General features: G+C 43.6%; 1 protein-coding gene across 1 annotated transcript in view; it reads right to left on the bottom strand.

The window, feature by feature from the left end:
* The window catches only part of KCNN4 (potassium calcium-activated channel subfamily N member 4), a gene marked incomplete at its 5' end in the record, with an annotated part of 24,231 nt that overhangs the window by 10,616 nt on the left and 10,786 nt on the right, over positions 1-2,829 (bottom strand). The window contains 3 exons of the mRNA XM_015826791.1: positions 845-955; positions 1,146-1,281; positions 2,163-2,572. Of these exons, the coding sequence (XP_015682277.1) occupies positions 845-955; positions 1,146-1,281; positions 2,163-2,572 (657 nt within the window). The remainder of the gene's footprint in view (positions 1-844; positions 956-1,145; positions 1,282-2,162; positions 2,573-2,829) is intronic.

Genomic DNA, 2,829 nt, shown 5'->3' with positions numbered 1-2,829 from the left:
ATCATCCAGCCAGCTTTCATGCTTTAGGTGGGACTAAAACTCACAATCTCTTGCTGATTGGCCCAAAGTCATCCAGGCGGGATTAGAACTCATGCTCTCCCACTTTCTAGCCTAGAGTAGACCAAACCAGCCAGAAAAAAAGAAAATTATGCATTCCTCATAAGTGAAGGCAGGACGAGAAGCAACGGATGGAAACTAATCAAGGAGAGAAGCAACCTGGAACTAAGGAGAAACTTCCTGACAGTTAGAACAATTAACCAGCGGAACAACCTGCCTCCAGAAGCGGTGAATGCTCCAACACTGGAAGTTTTTAAGAAGAGACTGGACAGCCATTTGTCCGAAATGGTGTAGGGTTTCCTGCCTGAGCAGGGGGTTGGACTAGATGACCTCCAAGGTCCCTTCCAACTTTATTATTATTATTAAGTCATCCAGCCAGCTTTCATGCCTCAGGTGGAACTAGAACTCACAATCTCCTGATGATTGGCCCAAAGTCATCCAGGCGGGACTAGAACTCATGCTCTCCCACTTTCTAGCCTAGAGTAGACCAAACCAACCAGAAAAAAAGAAAATTACGCATTCCTCATAAGTGCAGGGTGGGAAATGCACAGCCCTGCTCATTCCTTGGCCTTTTCAAAAAGGAAGCATCAAAACTCTAACTGGAGTGTCCCGTCTCTCTGGGTTCTTTTGCTGGCCAGCAAGAAGAGGAAGGGAGAGTGGGAGAAAAAGGCCTTAGACAAAAGGAAGGGTTACTGTAGTCTTTTTTGGCTCCAGTGGCTGAGACACGATTTCTAAAGCGGATTTCTCTGCCCCTCCGGAATTCCATCAAGCAAAGGGCTTCTCTTACCTCTTTGGCACACTGGATATCCATCATGAAGTGATGGACATGTTTCTCTGCTCTGGTGAATTCCAGTTTATCTGCAGCCACGGCCACAAGGAGAGCTGTGCACCCCACTCCCTGGGAAGAAATACAAAAGTGGAGAATAAGAAAGGTTCTTTTAAATTTTTTTATTTTTTTTTTTTAAATGCATGGCTTATTTACTGTTGTAAGTCGAAGAAGTACCTGTATCTACAAATATATATTGGTAAATATATTTTGCCACCTCGTACCACGTTTCTCACTGTAAGATGTTGTCTGTGTTCCTTACCATGACACCAGTGAACAAACACACAACTTTCCCGCAGACTGTTTCGGGCACCACGTCTCCGTAGCCGATGGTCAGAAAAGTGATGGGAATCAACCAGAATGTCCCACCCAGGTAGTTGTTCTCATCCATATACTGCCTGGCAGATCAAATAAGAGAGAATCAACATGTGGATAGATCCGTGCTCATATTTATCTAGGGACGTACAGGTAGTCCTCCACATACGATCGGGGCCAGAATTACCGTTGCGAAGCAAGGCAGTCGTTAAATGAGGCAGTTCGTAATTTATCACCACGACGGGGACCAGACTTTTCATGGCTAAGCAAGACAGTTGTTATCTGAGTCACACCCCTTTTTTGCCATGATTGTTATGCAAATCACCGCAGTTGTTAAATGAATCATGTTGTTCAGCAAATCCGTCTCTCTCGCCTCCCCCAATTGACTTTGCTTGTTGGAAGCTGGGTGGGAAAATTGCAAATGGCGGTCACGTGACCTTGGGACACTGCCAATAAATACATGCGGGTTGCCAAGTGCCCAAATTTTGATCACGTGACCCCAGGGATGCTGCAACGGTCACAAATTCAAGGAGCAATCATTAGTTCATTTTTTTCAGTCCTGAACAGATGCTAAATTAATGAAGGTCAGTTGAGGACTACCTGTATTATATCCCAGTTAATTGTTTGACCTGAAGCAACTAAGGATGGTGTAAAAAAAATAAAATAAAATAAATAATAAAACACAACAAAACAATAACATGATAAAATAAAATAATGAAGTGAAATAAAAATATAGTATAAAGTAATAAAATAAAGCATTCGAATGCACAAATCCAAATACATCGGTAAATGCAGGTTGGCTAAACCACAGCAGCTTGAGTTCGGTGGGGTTTTTTTTTTTTTTTTTAATCAAATCAACATTTTTAAAGAAAATAAAACAGTCTTTGTCTGATGACCAAGCAGTTAATAATAACAATAACAAGCCTAACAGTGGATAATATTGGTGTTCCAACAGAATCCTCACCGTTCACAGACGGACAGTATCCAAAAAGCGATGATCCAGAGTCCCATTGTAAAGATCAGCAGCACACGCCCCGGCTGGCTGTTGACCATCACCCGTAACACAAAAGGGTACTGGAAGTGGATCTTGTTGAGGGACCCGATGCTACGGTAGGAGGCATCTCCCATCACACTACTCCGCATTAGCACAGCTCGAGGGACCAGATAGAGGCGGAGGAACATCACCAGTGAGAGCAACATGTCAACATCGGAGAGGAAGACGAGGGTCTGTTCCGACTTGGGATCCAGGCAAACGAAATCTCCCACCGGGAAGGGGTGAAGGAAGCAGACTAAAAGCTCCAGTGTGATGAGAGCCAATTTCGGGGTGCTGACTGCAATTCGCCAATCGGTGAGGGAATTGTCCAGCATGAAGAGCTAAAAGGCAAAAGGAACATGAGAGCATGAGTGAGCCGGAAGCAAAGCCAGGGGTTTCCTCTGCAAGGCATTGTCCCTCTGCTGGAATTCACTGATGGAATGTATTTCTATGCAACAACTACTGTACAGGTGAAACTCGAAAAATTAGAATATCGTGCAAAAGTTCATTTATTTCAGTAATGCAACTTAAAAGGTGAACCTAATATATGAGATAGACTCATTACATGCAAAGCAAGATAGTTCAAGCCGTGATGTGT

Source organism: Protobothrops mucrosquamatus, unplaced genomic scaffold (assembly GCF_001527695.2).
Source record: "Protobothrops mucrosquamatus isolate PMUCROS unplaced genomic scaffold, P.Mucros_1.0 scaffold_212, whole genome shotgun sequence".
NCBI lineage: Eukaryota > Metazoa > Chordata > Lepidosauria > Squamata > Viperidae > Protobothrops > Protobothrops mucrosquamatus.
The sequence above is the reverse complement of the archived record's forward strand: the minus strand, read 5'-3'. Positions and strand labels throughout refer to the sequence as shown.